This window comes from Salvelinus namaycush, chromosome 24 (genome assembly GCF_016432855.1).
Source record: "Salvelinus namaycush isolate Seneca chromosome 24, SaNama_1.0, whole genome shotgun sequence".
Taxonomy (NCBI): Eukaryota; Metazoa; Chordata; class Actinopteri; order Salmoniformes; family Salmonidae; genus Salvelinus; species Salvelinus namaycush.
Genome location: NC_052330.1, coordinates 5,635,942 through 5,655,122, shown reverse-complemented (window position 1 = coordinate 5,655,122; position 19,181 = coordinate 5,635,942). Strand labels below are relative to the sequence as shown.

Below are 19,181 nucleotides of genomic sequence, written 5' to 3'. Positions count from 1 at the left end.
ACTCAAGTCTTGACCCGTTCTACTTGGGACTCGACTTGTGACTTGAGACTTGCTTGTGACTCTAATAATAGCAACTTGGTCCCACCTCTGGTATGCACTAATGAGCACACACCCTGCACTGAGGATCCTCACCAGTCACGACTGTAGTTATAAGGGATTTTAGATACAGCTCTCAATCTCTCCCTCCTTCTCCTCTCCCCTCCTCCACTCCTCTCCCGTTCTGCATTAGTCAGCACCGACAGAAGGAGCTCCACTTATGAGAATCGCACAGCCTCCCACTGTTTTTAAATAAGCAGCACTTTCAATCAAGATATCCATCAGTGCACGCAGGAATAATTACTGTACACTCTGTTTCTGCCGTCTTTCGAGGGAACTTGAACTAGCTTTGTCTTACACGTTATTGGGGATGAGCTCAGCACATTGTCTGCGTCCCTAACAGCAACCTATTCCCTATGTAGTGCGCTATATAGGAAATAGGGTGTCATTTGGGACGCGTCCATTGTTAGCGTCCTCAAAGCATATCGCTGGTTATGACGTTTAACGTAAATGGCCTGGCTAGAGGAGATAATATCGTCCAGCCAGTCATTTATGGAGTAATATTAGTGTAAATGTAGTGTCAATGTTATTTTTGGCACTAATTTGACTCCACGCACATTACGATACCCTCAGACACAAAATCAGGTTAGTTTGTCAAACATCTGGTGGAGCAACATTTATCATTGATTTGTTAGCAAGTTCTATTTCATGAATGGGTTACAACTGACTTGAGAAGAGTTGAGCAATGGGATGTGTAATAATAGTTGAGTTATTTGTAAGGTTCGTTCAGTAGGTAGGTACAGGGAACTGCCAAGATAATGGAAGCCCTTGAGTAAATGAGGGATACAAAGTTTACTGAATGCAGGCGCTTTCACACAGGTGTGATTCCTGAGTTAATTAATCGATTAACATCCCATCATGCTTAGGGTCAAGCCATAATGCTAGGCAAGCCATTATTTTGGCTACCATGGCTATGCCCCTATAGGATGACAATGCCCTCATCCACAGGGCACGAGTGCCACTGAATGGTCTGATTAGGATGAAAACGATGTAAACCAAATGTCATGGCCATCTGTCACCAGATCTCAACTAAATTAAAGACTTGTGAGAGATTCTGGGGTGGCGTCTGAGACAGTGTTTTCCACCACCATCAACAAAGCACCAAATTATTAAATTTCTCATGGAAGAATGGTGTCGCATCCCTTCAATAGAGTACCAGAATCTGTGCCAAGGTGCATTGAAGCTGTTCTGGCTCGTGGTGGCCCAATGCCCTATTACGACACTTCATGCTCATGTTTCTTTTATTTTGGCATTTACCTGTACATTGGGTTGGATCCTCTGGGAATTTCACACATCATTAACCCGTTTGCCGTTACCTCAAGGGAATGTGTTGGGGATTGTTCTCCATCTGGAAACAGGTGGCTGCAGTCTGCTCTGTGTGTGGGTATGCATGGAAGGATGGGGCCTGGAGGCTTCTCACACATGCTCAAACAGACACACAGCCATTTTTGCGGGCACACGCACACCCAAACAAGCTCACACATGCTCTTGCCGACACACACACACACTTCAAGACCTCTGCTCATGTCCCCTGTCTTCTCTTCCTAGTCTTATTGACAGAAGAGGCTTGATCCAGTCAGACACACCCCAGCCTGTGTCACACTCCAACGGAAGCAGCTTGTATGCCTCCACCCAGCTTCACACTCACATGGTAGGTTGTGTGTGTGGTTCTTTATGCATTCTGTAAAGAGATGTTTAGTGTTTGACAGGACTGAGTTGGCACTTCAGTATTTATATCTACTGAGAAACGCTTTGAAATACATTTTTCGCCTGAAATGACATACCCAAATCTAACTGCCTGTAGTTCTGGACCTGAAGCAAAGATATGCATATTATTGATACCATTTGATAGGAAACATGTGAAGTTTATGGAAATGTTAAATTAATGTAGAAGAATATAACACATTAGATCTGGTAAAAGATAATACAAAGAAAAAAACGATGTGTTTTTTTGTATTTTTTTTGTACCATCTTTGAAATGCAAGAGAAAGGCCATAATGTATTATTCTAGTCAGGTGCCATTTAGATTTCGGCCACTAGCAGTGTATGTGCAAAGTTTTCGACTGATCCAATGAACCATTGCATTTCTGTTCCAAATGTTGTATCAAGACTGCCCAAACGTGCCTAATTGGTTTATTAATACATTTTCAAGTTCATAACTGTGCATTCTCCTCAAACAATAGCATGGCAAACAATAGCATGGTAGTCTTTCACTGGAATCGCCATTGTAAATTGCACAGTGCAGTTAGATTAACAAGAATTTAAGCTTTCTGCCCATATCAGATGTGTCTATGTCCTGGGAAATGTTCTTGTTACTTACAATCTCATGCTAATCACATTAGCCTACGTTAGCTCGGCCGTCCCGCGGGGGACCCACCGATCCTGTAGAGGTTTAATACTGCATGTCAGTAACTCACTCAAGGCCTCTCGCTTACAAATGACAAATTGAACCAGGCTTTGATGTTATTACAGGCCAACAGAGAGCAGTAATCTGTCTATATCCATGTCATTATTGGGCTCTGAACTTCTTTCTCTCTCTTTCTGTCTCTATCCTTCTCTCTCTCTCTCGCGCGCGCTCTTAGTTCTCTCTCTCTCTTTCTTGCTCGCTCTCTGCCGGTGGCCGCCGTGGGCTTTACCCTCTGATCCAGAGAGCAGTATTTAATAGTAAATGAACACAGCTCATGTGTTTTGTATTCATTAATTCAACGGGGTGTAGCTTCTCACTTCTCACTCTGCTTTTAAGTGTGATGGATGAGGAACTCCTATCACCCTCACTCTGAATATATCCATGTTTTAAATCACCGGTACTCTGCTGAATAATGCTGAATATAATTCCCCAAACGTCGGTGGATCCTCTCCCTGCATTGCTTTTCAAATAGGTGTTTTATATCTCAAGCAGAATAATCATAGTCTTCTGGATGGTTCCTCATTTGCATACAGCCTTGTTTGAAGCTGGCAGCTGTGAGAACAAGTAACTTTGGCCATACGCCCGTGGAGAGATTATGAAAATGTTCAAACATTTTTTACTAAAATAATCCATTTTGGGCAATCTCAAAATGTGTCGCGTTGTTTGAGTTGAAGTAGTGAGTTTAATGAGGTGTTGAGTTGATTTGACATGCTAATGTATCTGTAGTCATTGCATGTTTTATGTAAGACTTGTTAACTTCACGTTGTCTTTCTTCTTTCCTCCTCTTTCTGCTTTGTCTGTTAACCTTTTTATTTGTGTGTATTTCCACTCCCCCTATAATTTCCTTCCTTCATTTCCTGTCTCTCATCAAAAACATAATTCTCCTACCGTTTCTTTTTCCCCTTCTCTTATCTTCATCTATCTCTCCGTTTCACTTTCCCTGTCTCCTCAGTGTGACCAAGAGCACTGCATTCAGAGCACCAAATTCGTTTTGCAGGCTGCCGCCACCCCCCTGCTCCATAGCAACCCCGTCATGATTGGTGGAGGGGGACCCCCTTTCCCTGGGAAGAGTTCCTTGGTGGTCCCCTGTGCCTCCCTGGTCCCCAGCCAGCCCTCCCTGCCCTCCATGCCCGGGCTGAGCTGTGCAGGGGACATGTTGACTCTGAGGGACCCAGACACCCACTGCCACCACCACCACTTTGCCAGCCCTGAGGAGACTCCCTCGCCCTCTGGCCCTATGCCTCTGACTTTGCCCTGCGCTGCCCACATGACCCACGGGGGACACATCTACCCGGCCCAGCTCTACGACCCTGCCAGCCAGGACTCTCTGCACGAGGACTCTGTCAGGGGCCTGGTCAAACTCAGCTCTGTCTGAGACTGGGCCCCACTGCTATTTCCCCCTGGAACCACTACCCAGACTCTGTTAGCGTGCCAAATGGCACCCTATTCCCTATGTAATGCACTACTTTTGATCAGAGCCCATGAACTCTGGTAAAAAGTAGTGCACTATATAGGGAATAGGTTGCCATTTGGGACGTAGCCTCTCCCCTCTCTATCTCTCCCTCCCGCCACACTCAGGACCAAAGCCATATTTCCCCTAACATTCCACCCGAGCCCTCCCTCCATCCCACCCAGATTTGCGCCCCCACCTGTTGAGTTAAGCTATTCTAGTGCCAAACAGACAGACCCTCAGTCTCCACTGCACCTGACCAGGACCAAAGTCACACTTCTGACTCCCACTTCCTCTTCACAGTAGTATAGCTGGTGCTCTACCAGGTGTCTACCAGGTGTCTACCAGGCCTGGATGCAGGTTCAGCCTTCTGCCAAATGTTCATGACTGGTGCTTTATTCTCCAATGACACGTAGAGGAAATCACCTACCTAGACGAGGCTGTGTCATTGTCCGAAAATGAGACTGAATCTCTCTTCTCTCTCTCAGCTAAAACCTACCTAGGCAGTTGCCATTTTGGTTTGCTGACATCCGAGGACACACACAGCGTGATACTTCCCTGGTTCTTCAGGACTGTTGATTAGCTGGAAAGACATGAATCAGGACTAAATACAGGACTTGTTTATAGTTTTCCATGTGTGTTATGTGTCCTGAGTGGTGACACTCTTTTATACAGTAGTAATGGACACAGCCAATAAGTGTTAGCCCTGGCCACAGGTGATGTCACTTCCTGTTTGAGATTGTGTCAACACTGTACGTGGTAATCGGTGGTGTTCATTAGTCAGTCCTGGTGTCTGTGTGACGCTAGTCGCATTACATTTTTGTTTTGTTCAAATGTGATGCCAATAGTGCACTACTTTTGACCAAGACCTATAGGGCTCTGGCAAAAGTAGCACACTATATAGGGAATAGGTTGCCATTTGGGATGTAGATAATATGTAATATGATGACTGTGCCAAGAAATTCTCATTGACTTCCAGCTTTATACATTAATGCCTGTGGATAATTAATAAATTCACATATTTTTATGTACGAGAGTGGATTTTATTTATTCAACCAGCCGGTGTGCAGTCACTTGGCAGAAGGGCAACACAATACCCAATACCCTTTTCAGTGAATACCCTTTGCAGACGGAAATTAGCTGCTAGCTAAATCTGGTACAAATGTTGACAAAATTCCCTGGTTTTCCAGACGTCACAGTCGGAAAATTCCCAGAATCAGGAGGAATATGCAGGAAATCCGGATACCTCCAACCAGGATTTCAGGAAAACCTGGGAATTTAGGGAAAGTTACTGGCATTTTGCAACTGTAATCTGTTGACCAAAACTGATTTGGAGTAGACAATGCCTTTCCAACAGCTTCTTCTGTACCATGCTACCAAGTGTATGATTATGTATCATGCTCTCTCACAAGTGTATGACTGAATGCTTGCAGGCCAGTTCAAGGCCGGCCCTAGCCTTTTCGGGGACCTAAGTAAGAATTGGTTGGGAGACCACCAGAGTTTTTAGTTTTAAAGTATATTTCCTGCAATTCTACTCATGTTGCCATGGTGTGGAGAAATATTTTAGCAGTTTTAAAGTCATTTCCCGCGATTCCCCTAGCGACCGCTTATATCACTTATGCCTGGAGCCGGCCCTGAGTCAGCTGACGGCAGTGACTGATATCTTATTTACATTGTGTAGGTCCTGGTAGGTCTACATGGCAAATCCAGCTGTGAGGGATCAGATGCTGGCTGGATGGTTAGTGAGATAATGATGTGAATGCTATTTTTAGGGCTGATAGAGGCTATATACTGCTCTCTAGTGGATACACTGAGGACTGAGATTAATTTGCCCTCAGACTTATCATCTGAACTGAAAGCACTGTAGCTTGGTCCCAAATCTGTTGGTGCTCTTGCCATTGCTCATTGTCAAGACAAACAGTGCTAAGAAGTTGGCATGATAGCACAAACAGACTGGCACTCAGTCTGTAGTCAAAGAGAATACACAACGCACAATCAATAAAGGATATATTAAGTTTCCATTTATTCTTGCTCACAGATCAAATGCAGAATTGACATTACTAAGAATGGCAAAACACTCATTTAAAACACATAACACATAACACGTGACATGAATAGAATACAGGACACTTGAAACATTAAAGGACATTTTTCATGATGGAAATTGAAATGTTAAAGTGTGATTGTTAAAAAGAGAATTTTAAGGAAAGCCATTTAAGAGCTAGAGTTATTATACAGTCTGATAGCAGTGGGTACAGTGGTGTTTCACAGGCGGATCATACGGGCAGTTATACAGGACAGTTATACAGGACAGTTCATGGCTGTTTCTCAGGAGCCTGGTGGTACATTTACCACTTTTTGGAGGGAACAGGTCATTCAGTGGGTGGTCAAGAGTGTGCAAGTCCTTCACCAGGTGCGCAGTCACTTGGCAGAAATGCAACGCAATACCCAATACCCTTTTCAGTGAATACCCTTTGCAGACGGAAATTAGCTGCTAGCTAAATCTGGTACAACTGTTGACAAAATTCCCTGGTTTTCCAGACGTCACAGTCGGAAGATTCCCAGAATCAGGAGGAATATGCAGGAAATCCGGATACCTCCAACCAGGATTTCAGGAAAACCTGGGAATTTAGGGAAAGTTACTGGCATTTTGCAACTGTAATCTGTTGACCAAAACTGATTTGGAGTAGACAATGCAATTCCAACACCTTCTTCTGTACCATGCTACCAAGTGTATGACTATGTATCATGCTCTCTCACAAGTGTATGACTGAATGCTTGCAGGCCAGTTCAAGGCCGGCCCTAGCCTTTTCGGGGACCTAAGCGAGATTTGGTTGGGAGACCACCAGAGTTTTTAGTTTTAAAGTACATTTCCTGCAATTCTACACATGTTCTTTTGGACATTTAATTCATTTGATCATTTAAAACAAGGTAGACATACAAAATGATGCACTTGATTAAGAATCATCGAGGATAAACAAAAAGTATACAACATTTCCATTGGGGAGTAGAGAAGATGGTGCAGTTTTAAAGGAAGCGTGCACTGCAGCCTGTTGTCGCCTGCTCTGCAGTGACGGGAGCTGTGGTTGCACTGCTCCACCTCTGGAGGTGATCCTCAAGGCCCTCTGCACCCTGTCTAGTTGGGCCGGCTGCTTTTTACTGCATCCAACTAACAGCACTCCACTGTATTTTGAGGCCTTGACTGCGCCACATGTGTCACCACTGAGGTTAGAGTCGAGATCAAAACCAAGATATTTGGTCGTTGTTACCGCTGGTACTTCCTGTCCTCCTAGGATTAGAGGTGCAGGTTGTGGAGGGTCTGTTGAAAAACATAGCAGAATTTCCACAGACTTTTTACCCATTCGGGAGCATGTAGTTGGATGGGGCCCACTCTTCCAGCTGCTTTGCCTCCAAACCCATGGACGTGTCCTCCTGGATGCTGGTTAATGGTATGGCTCGGGACAGCCCTACATCGTCTGCATACCCAGTGTCCAGAGTGTCACTGAAGACAACTTTTCGGGTGGACATGTGAAGGAGAAACAGATGTGGTGAAACCACACACCATTGTGGCACACCAGCGGTGACCTCTGACCAAGGCATAAATGTGCCATTTGCCATCACTCTCTGCCTTCTTTCCGGTGGTGTAGCTGTGAAGCCAGGCTAGTAAACCTTGGACACAGTTCAATGTCAGACAGATTTTGCCTGATCTACTCGATCAATGGATTTGGACATATCAGCAAGTATCACCCACACTATTACTGGTTTTCTGGAGTCTGTAGCTGTCAGCCAGGAGTGTGTAGCTTTCACAAGGGCGGTAGTAGTGCTGGATTAAAGACTCACTGTAAAACAATATCCCACCTATAAATACAGGAATGTACAAGGGTAAAAAATAGTGTTTTTTTATACACTTCATTGAGTAAGCCATTCAAGGAGTAGGTCTGATGGTGCCCTCTAATATCATCAACCTCGCTCCTAGCTTGCAGGAACAGTACAGCCCAACAGTGGAGGTGTCATAATACCCATAAAACCTAGCGGTCAAACAGGGAAATGGTTCCAATCAATTTTCCACCATTCATTTTTCCCATAGGGAATTTTAGAACCACTTTAAATAAGGTCTGTGTTTCGTGCAGGCTTACCCTGACGTGACGTTTTGATAACCATGTACATTTCAGTGGTGGAAAAAATACCCAACTGTCATACTTGAGTAAAGGTATGACTCAAGTAAAAGTGAAAGTCACACAGTAAAATACTACTTGAGTAAAAGTCTAAAAGTATTTGGTTTTAAATGTACCTACGTATCAAAAGTAAATGTAATTGCTAAAATATACTTAAGTATCAAAAGTAAAAGTATAAATCATTTACAAACCCTTATATTAAGGAAACCAGACGGTACCATTTTCTATTTTTCTTTTTAATTTATGGATAGCTAGTGGCACACTCCAACACTCAGACATAATTTACAAACTAAGCATGTGTGTTAAGTGAGTCCACCAGATCAGAGGCAGTAGGGATGACCAGGGATGTTCTCTGTTTAGTGAGTCTGTCAGATCAGAGGCAGTAGGGATGACCAGGGATGTTCTCTGTTTAGTGAGTTTGCCAGATCAGAGACAGAGGGATGACCAGGGATGTTCTCTTGATAAGTGCGTGAATTGCACCATTTTCCTGTCCTGCTTTAAATTCAAAATGTAACGAATACTTTTGGGTGTCAGGGAAAATGTATGGAGTAAAAGGTACATTATTTTCTTTAGGAATGTAATGAAGTAAAAGTTGTCAAAAATATAAATAGGTAAGTACAGATACCAGAAAAAAACAACTTAAGTAGTACTTTAAATATTTTTACTTAAGTACTTTATACCACTGGTAAATCTCTCTCAAACAAGGTGACTTTAATAAATATTTTCGGCTCTATTTACGCTCAGATTCAAAAATGCTAATTAGTATCAAAGTAGGCATCATGCAAGACTACAAATCTCTGCAAGCTCCTGCACGTCATCTCCAGCTGACATCTTTGCTAACACGTAGTGTTCATTTAAAACTTGCACAAGACAGTTCACAGAATTGTCCATTTAAAGAAATGTACTACATTTAGCTAACATTAGACAGTTAATCCAGAGATTGTTACCTTTGTCTCGATTCGTCAGTCTCGTCCAGACCTTCATTGCATTTGTAGTTCTTTATGATGATAGCTAATTAGCATTTAATTTGGGGGGGGGGGGGGTAAATACAGTTATTTACAGTTATAAAAACATCACGCCAGGGTAAGTCTACACAAAACACAGCCCTCATTTGAAGTGTTTCTTAAAATCACCTATGGGATAAATGATTGGAATCATTTCTGTTTGAACACTAGGTTTTATGGGTATTATGACTCATTCTGTGGTACCACACACACACACCCCTACACCTAGACCTTTTGAGATGTGCCTTTTGTTAAGTAAATCAGGTGATAAACTAAGTAAAAAGGAGACTGGAGTGCAACTTTAATTTGTTCATTTATTATGGTCACACATCTTTATACATACTTGAGTCATTTCCTATGGTAAAGCTTGTAGGCTTTTGCTTACAGTTGTTCTTGGTTGATATTCAAATATAAAACTTCAGTTTTGGGGACGGAAATTACTCAACACACAGGTGGCATATGCACAAAATCCACCTTTAAAATGATAGCTCAGGAATATCTGTGTGGAAACTTGCATAAGAAAGTTGATGACTACCCAACTTTTTGTTAAAGAGGCTCCCTGATAAATTGTATATTTGCGCAGATATTGCTTATAGCAGACCTGCGCTCTAGAAATAGGTATGTAATGTGTATGATCAATTCCCTGATCTAATTCCTTTGTTACATAGTGGTTAAGTTGCTATATAAGCCATGGTTAAGTTGCTATATGAGCCATTTATGCCCATGGCATAAAATATTTCGCTGTAGAGTCTAGAAAATTAGATAAACTGCTAATAGGAAGGCTTTCACATTCCAGGGATGAAAAGGTTAAACGGCTAAAGCACGAGCTTAAATAACAAGCGTTAATAAATGAAAGTATTGCTATTCTGATGCGTTAAGACGATAATGATTATTACAAAACTGATCGTAGTGATACTATCACAATAGCCACCTGATCACCCTGCCCATGTTGCCTCAAATGAATAAAAAGGTGTTTCTGTTTACCTACCCGTTTGTCACGTTACCCATACCTGCTTCCACAGATAATTTGCTAATTACATTCAACCTGCCCCAAAATGAATAGATAGGTTGTCAGATACTTGGTTTGTAGTCCGTTAACGTACTGAGAGAGAGTCCCAAATTAAAACCAGACCATGCACATAGGAGGAATATCAAGGATACAAATGGGTAGACGACATGCAGTGGAAGATGCTGTTCAGCGAAGCTATACGAGTCCCTGGCTGAGGAGGCTATGGCCCATTCTCCATGCTTCTCCCAAAATGCACACTTTCTTGCATGGCTTTTACAATGGTGGATACTTCCTCCAGCCAATGCTTACACCCAATCCTTTTAAATCCATGACGGGGCGTGTGAAAGGTCTGCTACTGCTACTACATTTCTGGGAAAGGGTTGTGAATCGTGATGTAGCCAGAGCTGGAGGTCATTCTAAGGGTGACTGGGGTCAGATCTTGGAGGTTAGCAGTGTGTCCCAATAATATCTACTTAAAAGCATTGGAATGATGAAGGCATAGGCTAGCTAGAGAACGTTAACCGTTAATCTCATGCCGGTCATTTCCTTTCAAATCAGTGAAGGAATGTGAACAAAAGCACACTTTGGGAGGAAGAAGAGACAATTGGGACATAAAACAGATCTTGGAGGTCAGGGGTCACCACAGCTTGATATCCAGCAGCTCCAGGTCTCCCAGGATCTCCAGCTCAGTAATGCGGCTCAGGTCCTGGACACGGTGCTTATAGTCCAGTTGGTGGACCCCGTTCACCGCTACCTTGAACTGGTGGGCCTCACACAGCATGATCATCTAGAACGAGGCAACAAACGCGAGAGGGTATGAGGGGTAGAATCAGATGTAGTATTCAGACATGGTCTTGCATCAGGCAGCATCAGTCCTACATAATGGAATGAAAGTCATGCTATCTGACATAAGACAATGGGATTCAGAATGATTCAGTATAACGCTGTATCTTTCCATTGTTGGGCCTTGCTGTGAATTAATGCAGATAATGGCATTCAAAAATGATTCCAGGCAGACAATAAAACTGTTTCAGACCAAAATTCTCTGTCTTAAGACTATTGATATGAAAGATGACAACTTCAAGGCCAAGAAACCCTAAAGAGGTACTGGCGTTTCCCCAGACATTCCAAGTGTATCCAGGGTCGTATTCACTAGACACCAAACAGAAGAAAACGAACAGAAACAGAGGGACTACCTGAACTTCACCAATAAGAAACTCGCTAAATGTTTTCTGTTGCCTAACGTTTTTATAATGAATACATCCCAGTGGAGTACAGAGGGAGAGGGTGGGGAAGGGTTACCTCAAAGTACTCCCCAGGGGAGAAGGGGAAGCTGGGCAGGGTGTTCTCCTCGGGGCCCCAGCACTCGGACAGGTAGGAGTTACGGATGAACACGGCGGCCTTCATACGGGGGTTCAGGTGGAGCGCTATGTCCTCCGTGTTACCGACTCTCAGGTTCACCAAGAAGCTACAAGTTAAATACAAAAGTCAATGTAGCAGTGAATGACTAAGCACTGCATTTCATCAATGTTATTGAACGGTTGCTAAATTTCAGAGAATTTGTGGTTAAAGAATGGTGTGGAATTTGAAGAGTAATGTGAATTATATTTTATATTTAGACAATCCTTTCATGTCCCCTAGCCTGCTACATACATACCTGTGTGGGTACAGGCTGGTCTGTCCTTTGATTGTGATGGTGTGTCCTACACTCAACCCCTTGGTCAGTTTGCCCCTGAAGGGCAGACTCTGCAACAATCACAAATGACTTCTGTCAGCAGGTCACACAAATAAATAGCACAGTTCATGTCAGACGAGTAAAGTATTCAAATGGTGCATCGCAAAACAGACTTGGTACAGAGTAACATGTGATGAACCTTAGGTAGTACCAGAGCGTTGTATTGCAAATATAAGGCTCTAGGTAGTACAGTACATGGCACCAAATCTTCCAGACTCTGATGACCGTGACGCTGTGAAAAATTACAGGTACATCACAGTCCCTCAGAGCCTGCTGTAATGCTATTGGGAGATTTGTCCATGTCTGGAATAAGATAACTTCCAAAGGCCCAGTTGTTGTGGCACCAGTGGGCTGAATTTGATTAGATTTTTTTTTTTTTATGTTTAAAAAAACGAGTTGACAAATGTTGTTCTAATCAAATGTGTGATGTATTACATCGGCAGCGCAGCTGCTTCATATTACAATCATATATGATGTAATAACAACTTACCAAGTCATCTGACATTGAAAGCACTTCCTGTCAGAAAGAAAGTAGAGGTTTTGCTCTCATTAGAGGCAAAGCATACTTGACTTGAATTTAATGTTATACATGTTGGCATAAAGAGTCCATGCAGTGTGTTAAACAATCCCATCGCTTGGAGTCAAAAAGACTCCCTTCAAAAGCACCACAACCGCGTTAGCAGTCTTAGCAACGATAGATTTCCTTACATTGGCTTGTGGGCCTCTGTTGTGCACAACACCAGGTGGAGGTGGACCGGAGTTCTACAATTTGAAGTGACAAAACAAACTTTTTACACCCATGGGTCCACAACAGGTCAAAGTGTTGTTCAGAACTTAAATCTCCGGCAAGGGCATGTAAGTCTTCTGTAGAATTCAACTTGAGGTGCATAACATATGGCTGGAGGCCTTGAAAGCATAAAGCCAGTTCGGCTATAGCTAGATAATATGAAATGTTTCATACCATCTGACATTTAATAATGAAGTTAGGATGAGTTACTTACAGAGGCGGGGAAGAAGCCGATGGCCTGAACCTTGACCTTTCCAGAAATGGCCAGTGTGTCCACCTTATCCAGGTCCAGTCTGTGGTTATACTGCAGTACATGAGCACCGTTCACTGCCACCTAGAGAGGGGAGATAACAGTGAGACAAACAGTGGGAGAATCCTCCAAAGCAGAGGTGTCAAACTCATTCCATGGAGAGTCTAGTGTCTGTGGGTTTTTGTTTTTTTCCTTTCAATTAAGACCTAGACAACCAGGTGATGAGTTCTTTACTATACTAAACAAAAATATAAAACACAACATTGAAAGTGTTGGCCCCATGTTTCATGAGCTGAAATAAAAGATCCCAGACATTTTCCATACTCACAAAAAGCGTATCTCTCTCTCAAATCGTGTGCACAAATGTGTTTACATCCATGTGAGTGAGCAGTTCTCCTTTGCCAAGATAATCCATCCACCTGACAGGTGTGGCATATCAAGAAACTGATTAAACAGCATGATCAATACACAGGTGCACCTTGTGCTGTGGACAATAAAAGGCCACTCTAAAACGTGCAGTTTTGCCACACAACGTCTCAAGTTGAGGGACCATGCAATTGGCATGCTGACTGCACAAAATGTCCAACAGAGCTGCTGCCAGAGAATTTAATGTTCATTTCTCTACCATATGCCGCCTCCAATATAATTTGGCAATACGTCTAACTGGCCTCACAACCACAGACCACGAGTAACCACGTCAGCCCAGGACTTCCACATCTGGCTTCTGCACCTGTGGGATCGTCTTATGGACGAGGGGTTTCTGAGGAGTATTTCTGTCTGTAATAAAGCCATTTTGTGGGGAAAAACTCATTTTGATTGGCTGGGCCTGGTTCCCTAGTGGGTGGGCCTATGCACTCCCCAGCCCCACCCATGGCTCTGCCACTGCCCAGTCATGTGAAATCCATAGATTAGGGCCTAATTTATTTATTTCAAATTGACTGATTTCCTTCTATGAACAGTAACTCAGTAAAATCTTAGAAATTGTTGCATGTTGCATTTATATTTTTGTTCAGTATAATTAGTGATCACAACTCATCAAGTACAAGGGAGGAGCGAAAACCCACAGACAGTCAGCCCTCCGTGTAATGAGTTTGACACATGCTCTAAAGGCTTCCATAGTCTCTCTGCTCTAACATAAGCAACATGTTAAATCTTGGTTACCAAGTAACGAGCTGATTCCTAAGAGGAGCAGCAGGATGGCTAGTTAGCTTGCCAGGGTCATATTCACTAGGCAAATGGAAGAAAGCAGACTGAAAAAGGGAGGGACAAGGACTATAAGACCTTGTCCAATGAGAAACACTTGTTTTAGTTTTCCATTGTAAAACGTTTTGCTACATTTTGCTAAGGTGTGCTGTACACTATGAATGTGTCCTAGGTAGCTACAGAAGAGCCCACTCTGTTGCTCAGTTATCTACATGGAGGATATTTCCAGATCTGATATAGAAAACCTAACAGCTTGTACAACGCGGTAAAAAGCCACAAATGAACTCAGTGATACACAGTGCATTCGGAAAGTATTCAGACCCATTGACTTTTTTCACATTTTGTTACATTACAGCCTTATTCTAAAATTGAGTAAATTGTTTTTCCCCCCTCATCAATCTACACACAATACCCCATAATGACAAAGCAAAAACTGGTTTAGAAATGTTTGCTAATTTATAAAAAAAAGTATTGAAATATCACATTTACATAAGTATTCAGACCTTTTACTCAGTACTTTGCTGAAGCACCTTTGGTAGTGATTACAGCATCGAGTCTTCTTGGGTATGACACTACAAGCTCGGCACACCTGTATTTAGGGAGTTTATCCCATTCTTCTCTGCAGATCCTCTCAAGCTATGTCAGGTTGGATGGGGAGCGTCGCTGAACAGCTATTTTCAGGTCTATCCAGAGATGCTTGATCGGGTTCAAGTCCGGGCTCTGGCTGGGCACCTCAAGGACATTCAGAGACTTGTCCCAAAGCCACTCCTGCGTTGTCTGGCTGTGTGCTTAGGGTCATTGTGCCGGTGGAAGGAAAACCTTCGCCCCAGTCTGAGGTCCTGAGCGCTCTGGAGCAGGTTTTCATCAAGGATCTCTGTACTTTGCTTTGTTCATCTTTCACTCGATCCGGACTAGTCTCCCAGTCCCTGCCGCTGAAAAACATCCCCACAGCATGATGCTGCCACCACTATGCTTCACCATAGGGATGGTGCCAGGTTTCCTCCAGACATTCAGGCCAAAGAGTTCAATCTTGGTTTCATCAGACCAGAAAATCATGGTCTGAGTCCTTTAGGTGCCTTTAAGGTAAACTCCAAGCGGGCTGTCATGTGCATTTTACTGAGGAGTGGCTTCCGTCTGGCCACTCTACCATAAAGGCCTGATTGATGGAGTGCTGCAGAGATGGTTGTCCTTCTGGAAGGTTTTCCCATCTCCACAGAGGAACTCTGAAGCGCTGTCAAAGTGACCATCGGGTTCTTGGTCACCTTCCTGACCAAGGCCCTTCTCCCCCAATTGCTCAGTTTGGCCGGGCGGCCAGCTCTAGGAAGAGTCTTGGTGGTTTAAACTTCTTCCATTTAAGAATAATGGAGGCCACTGTCTTCTTGGGGACCTTCAACGCTGCATGTATTTTTTGGTACCCTTCCCCAGATCTGTGCATCGAAACAATCCTGTCTCGGAGCTCTACGGACAATTCCATCGACTTCATGACTTGGTTTTTGCTCTGACATGCACTGTCAACTGTGGGACCTTAGACAGGTGTGTGCCTTTCCAAAACATGTCAAAAAATTGAATTTATCACAGGTGGACTCCAATCAAGTTGTAGAACATCTCAAGGATGATCAATGGAAACAGGATGCACCTGAGCTCAATTTCAAGTCTCATAGCAAAGGGTCTGAATACTTATGTAAATAAGGCTTTCTGTTTTAAATTTTTAATATATTTGCAAACATTTCTAAAAAACTGTTTTTGCTTTGTCATTATGGGGTATTGTGTGTAGATTGATTAAGATATTTTTATTTAATACATTTTAGAATAAGGCTATAATATAACAAAATGTGGAAAAAGGGAAGGGTTCTGAATACTTTCCAAATGCACTGTATTTGGCTTTTACCTTAGACATAAGAACATAAGAAACCTTCTGAAGCCAACCTCAACCACTAAGGGAAGTGAAAAATATATTATGCTGAATTATTAACACGTCCTGCAGGCAAAACTGACTTAGCACGTTCCCCCATGCTTAATATACAACCACCGGACTGAACAGCGACACAAAAAACAAGGAAATGAAAGTGAATCTTTGAGTCACAGGTATTGTCCCAAATGTCACCCTGTTCCCTATATAGTGAACTCGTTTTGATCAGGGCCCTATGAGCTCTTGTCAAAAGTAGTGCACTAAATAGGGAATATGGTGCCATTTGGGACGTATCCACAGGCTTATGCCTGGGACAGGGAAAGGAAGTGATCACGAGGAAAAAGTTTATTTCAAGAGCCTCCCTTTCTCTACATGAAAAGTATGTTGCATGTTGAAAACACTCAAAAAGGCCAAAAAGCACCTACACCTATTCCCACAGAACCACGAGTCAGTCTTTTCAATTAACAATATTGTTATGAATAATTATGGACCTGAACATTGATCCAGGGCAAAGGCTATATAGATCAGGGGGATCTGGGGCTGTATGTATCAAGAGTAGGAGTGCTGATCTAGGAACAGGTCCCCATAGTCCATTTAACCTTATTAACTGTGATTAGTAATACGCAAAACAAATCCTAGATCAGCACCGCTACTACGAGACGCTTTACGAGTATGGGCTTAAAGGCATCTAATCTGATCACTAGTTATCCTGACCTTAAACTCGTCTTTCTGCACCAGGACGATCATCTCAAAGGTTGACCCCAGTGTGAAAGCGTTCTTATACAGGATCTCCTCCTTGCCCCAGCTCTCTCTCTCCAGTGTGTTGCACACGATGCAGGGAGATCTCTTAAAGCGAGGGTTGAAATGGAAGGCTATGTCCGCTCTGGGCTTTGTGCTGTTCCCACGGGTGAAGTCCACCTGAAACCTGGACACGCACACACAGCTGTAGTTTGCTATAAAGCGACTTCATCAACATCCATAGAATGTGATTTCATATGACTGCATGTCTAGAGACACGTGACAGTAATGTGATGTCATTCTTGAGATGTGTGTGTAGTGTATCCATAATCAACCCCATACCTCTCACAATCACTGGGAACAGTGCCTTGAATGAGCACCATCTCCCCAGGCTGTAAACCTCCCAGGATCGTCCCAGCAAAGGGAATGGTCTGTCAGTAGAGTAGAAAGTGTTTATTGATACCAAAATAGTCAGACTAGGTTGTTGTTTGAATGCATGAAATGAGAATTTATGTTAAACTGAAACACTCATACTATGACATATTCCACAAAACTAAAGTGAAAGTATGACCTGATGCGGCATTCAAGACAACATGGAAACTCTGAACCTCCGAGTTAAAATGTATTTGCATGTTTTGCATTGAGCTTCCTACTGGTTGAATCTGATACTTTCCAAGTTGGAAACACTGAGCTTATTTCCCAGTTGTCTTGAACATGGCATGAGCTCCATGAACTAGTTCCTGCTGTCAAAAACATTGCACGCACGCGCCTGACCTACATAGACACTTCAGAAAGGTACAGTACTTGTGAGACTGTTCGTGTACCAAACGTCATCAAACCATGTTTTACAACTTCATATCAACCTGATAAATGATGAGAGGCATCGCTTGTATAACTGACGTTAGCTGTTAGCTAGCTAACTGACAGAGCTGAATTCAATATTATCTCGCTTTAGTTGATGTATGAGCAAGTGCAAGAATGATTCACAATATTTTTTAAAGTCTTTTCAAAGCATCTCACCGGATTCAGAACAGTTTGTTTCGGGTTCGTGATCGACATAGTTGAGTGGTTCAGCAGAAAGCGTTCAAATGGGCCCAAGAATGCCAACGTCCCGAGCTTTTCATTAACCGTCCGGTTACTTCCTCATACGATGTAAAAACAAACGGCTTTCAGCCAATGACATTCAAAGCCCCGCCTTCGCTATGTGACAGCTGGGGTCGAGGCACTGCAGCCTCATCGTTCAAAACAGTTTTCAGATTGTGCATTTCATTACATTTTCTTTCATGCAGCACAATTTTTTGGGGGGGGCCTTAGTCCATATGTATTTATAGACGGGTTGGTTGTTTAGCAACAAACGATGCGCGCAAAAGCATGGGGCAAAACATGAGGTTGGCTTAGATGTAAACTATATCTTCTCCAATGTTTATTGAAAACAAATAAGTTTGAACAATGACCACGTCTCTCAAATACATCGTTAGCTAGTGAATTTGAGCCATATTAGCATTGACATTAAAGCAGCCAAAACAAGACCGTATGAATAACAAGATGAACTAAACTGAAATTAGCCATTTACGATTACGCACGTGGAAATTTGCCATTCTTGCTAGCAATCTGGCCATCCAAAATCAAAACAGGCGGACTTCTGACAAATGGAAGCGCTCAGCTTTCTTGGCGTTTTCAGCCAACCCATCCATTGTACGATTTGTTTAAAATAAATGTTGGAATTCTGTTTAGTAGCCTACTTACACTGCTCAACTTCTTGCTCAAATTTGGTGAAATGCCAGTGTTCCTTGCCACTTTATGAAATGCCAGCAATGTAAAAAGTACTTAATTGTCATACTTTAGTAAAAGTAGACACCGTAATAGAAAATGACTCAGTTAAATGTGTCAGCCAGGAAAAATACTAAGCGTTTTAAATGCACAGTACAGTGGTGGGAAAAAATACTTAAATGCCAAAGAGTAATAGTAACAAAAGGAAATGCTATACCTAAAATTCCAAACCAGATGGCACAATTGTTTTGAAACACAGTATTTTACTAAAGTACTACAAGTCAAGCTTTGGGGTATCTGTACTTGACCTTTTTACATTCCTAAAGAACTTTACTCCATACATTTTCCATGACACCCAGAAGTTACATTTTGAATGCATAGCAGGATAAAAATGGTCCATTCACACACTTACCACTGGTCATCCGTAGCTACTGCCTCTGATCTGGCACTCAAACACACATGCTTTGTAAATTGTCTTATGGCGTGTGCACCTGGGGATCCATAAAAAAAAAAATGTAATAGAAATGGTGCCAACTGGTTTGCTTAAGGAATTTGAAATGTATTTTTGCAATTAATTGTTGATACTTAAGTACATTAAATATATAATTTCTCTAGTGTTTTACTGGGTGACTTTCACTAGTCATTTTT

General features: G+C 42.6%; 2 protein-coding genes across 2 annotated transcripts in view; one reads left to right on the top strand and one right to left on the bottom strand.

Annotated features, from left to right (window-relative positions):
• LOC120019145 (palmitoyltransferase ZDHHC14-like) overlaps positions 1-3,899 on the top strand; it is a 41,095-nt gene extending 37,196 nt beyond the window's left edge. The window contains exons 8-9 of the mRNA XM_038962425.1: positions 1,645-1,747; positions 3,456-3,899. Of these exons, the coding sequence (XP_038818353.1) occupies positions 1,645-1,747; positions 3,456-3,878 (526 nt within the window). The 3' untranslated portion in view covers positions 3,879-3,899. The remainder of the gene's footprint in view (positions 1-1,644; positions 1,748-3,455) is intronic.
• A 5,527-nt stretch (positions 3,900-9,426) lies between these two features.
• On the bottom strand, positions 9,427-17,903 carry lgals8a (galectin 8a). The gene is made up of 9 exons (XM_038962976.1): positions 17,784-17,903; positions 17,106-17,194; positions 16,740-16,950; positions 12,878-12,997; positions 12,585-12,638; positions 12,367-12,393; positions 11,799-11,887; positions 11,444-11,609; positions 9,427-10,928 (listed from the first exon to the last, which is right to left on the bottom strand). The coding sequence occupies exons 1-9, from the start codon at positions 17,820-17,822 to the stop codon at positions 10,779-10,781; spliced, it is 945 nt and encodes a 314-aa protein (XP_038818904.1). The 5' UTR covers positions 17,823-17,903; the 3' UTR covers positions 9,427-10,778.
• Positions 17,904-19,181: the final 1,278 nt, after the last annotated feature.

What these genes read in the sequence shown, in the direction of transcription:
- lgals8a (XM_038962976.1), bottom strand. Translation starts at nt 17,822, where the DNA reads ATGTCGATCACGAACCCGAAACAAACTGTTCTGAATCCG. An exon ending in TCGGCTTCTTCCCCGCCTCT is followed by an intron (nt 12,639 to 12,877) that starts GTAAGTAACTCA and finishes TTCAAATTGTAG; the next exon opens with AACTCCGGTCCACCTCCACC. An exon ending in ACAGAGGCCCACAAGCCAAT is followed by an intron (nt 12,394 to 12,584) that starts GTAAGGAAATCT and finishes TCTTTCTGACAG; the next exon opens with GAAGTGCTTTCAATGTCAGA.